This window comes from Macrobrachium rosenbergii, chromosome 58, assembly GCF_040412425.1.
Source record: "Macrobrachium rosenbergii isolate ZJJX-2024 chromosome 58, ASM4041242v1, whole genome shotgun sequence".
Taxonomy (NCBI): Eukaryota; Metazoa; Arthropoda; class Malacostraca; order Decapoda; family Palaemonidae; genus Macrobrachium; species Macrobrachium rosenbergii.
The window spans coordinates 22197330-22201136 of NC_089798.1; the positions used below are offsets into that span (position 1 = coordinate 22197330).

General features: G+C 43.3%; 1 protein-coding gene across 1 annotated transcript; it reads right to left on the bottom strand.

The window, feature by feature from the left end:
- Nucleotides 1-2121: 2121 nt before the first annotated feature.
- Nucleotides 2122-2649, bottom strand: LOC136837295 (tigger transposable element-derived protein 1-like). Its single transcript, XM_067102031.1, has one exon. The coding sequence runs from the start codon at nucleotides 2647-2649 to the stop codon at nucleotides 2122-2124; it is 528 nt and encodes a 175-aa protein (XP_066958132.1).
- Nucleotides 2650-3807: the final 1158 nt, after the last annotated feature.

The following is a 3807-nucleotide window of genomic DNA, read 5'->3' on the forward strand; positions in this document are numbered from 1 at the left end:
TTGCAATTTTAGTCAAACGTGTAGTGATTTCAAATATTGAGATTATAAAAGAAATAAAAAGGGCCAAGGAAGAAGAATAATGTTCTTATAGACATGATTTATTGCCAATTTCTCTATATGTTGTTGATTTTCATTGTGTATTCACTATTGCAGTTAACCATTTTACAACATGATAATTCACTGTATGTATGAATATTTCTTTTAAATGATAATTCATTGTACGATGTATAAATTTTCAACAGTATATTATTAGTCTGATATTTTAATATTAATGCATTGACATGAATTGTGCAATATTTTGAGAGTGTTTATAACGTGGGCAGTCATATAAATGTTTTGTATTGTGTGTAGACTTTCAATTATCCATTTAGACTATATTTTTGTTGTCACACTGATGGCAGTGTGAGATAGCGTGACTGAGTGATGTAGTGGTGCAAAGAAAAGTTAGATAGGGAAAGCATAAAGAGAATAAAGAGAGAATAAAGAGAGAGACAGAGAGAAAGAGAGAGAGAACAAAGAGAGAGGCAGAGAGAGAAAGAATAAAGAGTGAGACAGAGAGAGAGAGAGAGAGAATAAAGAGAGAGACAGAGACAGAAAGAATAAAGAGAGAGAAGAGAGAGAGAGAACAACAATTAAGCCTGGGTTGTTATGTATTGAAGTGCTGAATATGTAAACCGCCTTGCATGAACTCAAAACAGTGAGCGAGTATAACGCGCCCAGGGCCATAAAACCGATCATAAATTCTGGAAACTATGGCCTCGTGATTTAGCTGACTCAGGATGACTCAGCACCTCGTCAGAAGCTAACATGCCAGCCATATCTATAACCCCGCCTTCAATAGGAGGCGTTCTCATGGAAATTCCATGGAATTGGGGCTGGACAAAGTGATGTAGTTCAACACCCTCCAATCAAACATTCTAGGGAGGGGTCTTTTACAACCTCCCCCCCCCCCAGATCATTTCCAATCAAATCCTCTAAGGAGAGATTTTAACAACACCCACCACCATCCTTCCCAATCAACTGTTCAAGGGGAGGCCTTACAGATAAATTTTTCCAATGGGGCACTGAGAAGGAGGAGTTGGAAGATAACCAGAAAAACCCAGGGGTTCCAGAGAAGCGAGAAGCCAGAAGAACAGCATTCGAGTTCCCATCCACCATCCCAGGGAGACATATCTTCCCCTTGCTTTCGTGCTCCCAAACACACTTAATTGAACTGTCTAGCAAGAGTGATTTCAAGATAGTAACTGTAACCGTAATTTGTACTTAAGTTTGTAGTTAACTTTCATCATTAAAGTAAAAAAACTACTGTCTCGTCTCCATTACACCTTTCTGAGAGATATCATTACCTTAAGATAATTCCCTTCGAAATAACCGACTCGTTAGCGGCAGACAACAGGAGAGACACTGTGGACGGCTGTTTCGGCAATTTAGAAGAGTTATGCAGGTAAGAAGGGAAACAAACATGTCGGGCACGACAATTATATTAACACTCGGTTACCACTCATGATGTATCAATAGTGAATCTATGGTTTGCATCATGGTATTTGAAAAATCTGAACACTTTCACCAGATAGGGTTAAAGCAGAGCGTATTGTCCTCCTCGGGTAGCATGCCTCGAAGTTAGATATGACTCCCTGGTCCATAGGTTGTATGAGCGATGTAGTATTTGGTGGAAGATATACCACCTTCACATTAGGATGCACATTACTCAAATTCGCTGGGTGACCAGGGGCCTTGTCTAAAACGAGCAAGACCTTAAAAAGGCAGACCCTTCGAGGCACAATATCTTTCCACTGCTGGCACAAAGTGGTCATTAAACCAGTCTTCAAAGATCATCAAGGTAACCCAAGCCTTCTTGTTAGACTTCCAAATGACGGGGAGTTGACTCTTGAAAATGCCCTTAAAAGCCCTATGATTTTCTGCCAAATGCACTAGCAAGGGCTTAAGCTTTAAGTCACCACTAGCACTGGCCCCAAAGAATAAAGTCAGTCTCTCCTTACCAACTTCATGGCCTGGTACTGACTTCTCTTTGGAAAGTTACGTACAGTTTGGCACTCTTCCAAAATAACCCCGTCTCATCTACATTAAACACCTGGTCAGCAGTATAACCACCTTCCCTAATTATTTCAGCCAAACCACTAGGAAAACTTTCTGCTGCCATGCTATCAGCACTAGCAGCTTCACCTTGTACAAATTAGCACAAGCCTTAAAGCTGTTAAACCAACCTCTATTGGCAGTAAATTCTTCACTAGCACTGCCTTCCCCATTCTTCCTCACTGCTGCTGTATGCAGCTCCCTAGCCTTTTCTTGAATCACACTTGGGCTCACTGGAACACGCTGCTGGTTCTGGTTTTCCAGCCAGATCAACAATAACTTCTCCATCTCCACAATGTTCTGACTACGTTGCTTGACATTCATCACCGTCACCTTCATTAGTGCAGCGTCTTGAACATGCTTAAGAATACGTTGCTTGTCCTTTACTATGGTCACAACCGTCGTCCTACTAAGCCCCAAAGCATGACCTATTTCAGTGTGACTCTCTCCCTTCTCTGAATGTTTAATTACGTTGTACTTAACTTCCATGGTGATTCTCTTCCTCTTCTTCAATGCACTAGCATCAGATGAAGCATTCTGCCATTTTGGAGCCATAGTAAAGGTACATAAAAACACAGCAACAACGTAGCGAGAAACAACCTAGCGTAGTGGAGTGACCATGTGAGTGACCAGTTGTTTGGTATTGTTACACATGCCTGCATGCTCGACCCAGGAAGGTCATTGTCTGGTCAACTAGCAATGCAGTTAAATACAGTACATAGTACAGCCAAGCTCAGAAACTAGTTCTGCTTATAACGTGGCATAAAAAGCATCGAAAAAACATTGTAACCTTGGAGTGTGCATTATACTGTAACCAGAAACAGATTTTTTGATAAATACTGTATCAACCAAAAACGGATTTTTTTTCTAATATACGTATTTGAAAAATATCATAAACTTGGAATGTGTATGCCAGCCACGTCATAAACTCGGGACAAGTGTCGTAAACGGGACTGGATTTTTTTATGAATAATCTGAAAAATCATTGTAAACTCATACCATCAGTGATGATCACCTTATCTATACCCCATATGATGGTTCCTGCTGCTCCCGAGATCTCTGCTGTCCGGGCTGCCGTCGCTGCTCCACCTGCCCTGGCTGTCCCAGCCACTCCTGTTGCTGCTCCTGCTGTTGCCAATGCTCCTGCCACTGCTGTTGCCCTGGCTGTCCCAGCTGCTCCTGTGATGTCTGCTGCTCCCTCTTGGATGGGGGATTTGAACGCCGTCCTGAAGAAGATGACGAAGAAGTGAAAAAAGAGGTCCCGTAAGGTGTTGTCGTTGTCATCTTCATCAACTTCGTCTTCGTCGTCTGCTACCTCCACCCCTTCCTCTTGCGAGGCTTGTCGGCCAAAGAAGAGGAAGGCTGCCTCTTCCCCCATTAAGATGTCCCGCCATGGGGCTTCTAAGGAACTGCCTCCCACCACAGGGAAAGCAGTGGGATCTCTCGTCGGCTCTTCCCGGCCTGTGGGCTCAGGAACCGATCGCTCACCTCACCAGGGTCTTGTGCTTCGGGAGCCACGGACATGCAGACCTTGGTTTGAGCTCCTGTTGCCAGACTTAAGAAGTTCACTGCTAAGACTGGTGCTGTATTGGGTGCTCAACAGAGTCTCATCACTCCGAGTGCTCAAGTCTCTAAGAAGTTTCGAGCATCCTGAACCAGTGTTGGAGAGACCTCTCACCGCCCCAGTTCAGGAACGGCAAGAGAAAGAGCTGA

Excerpts from the sequence above, each read along its gene's own strand:
- LOC136837295 (XM_067102031.1), bottom strand. The coding sequence starts at position 2,649 with ATGGCTCCAAAATGGCAGAATGCTTCATCTGATGCTAGTGCATTGAAG.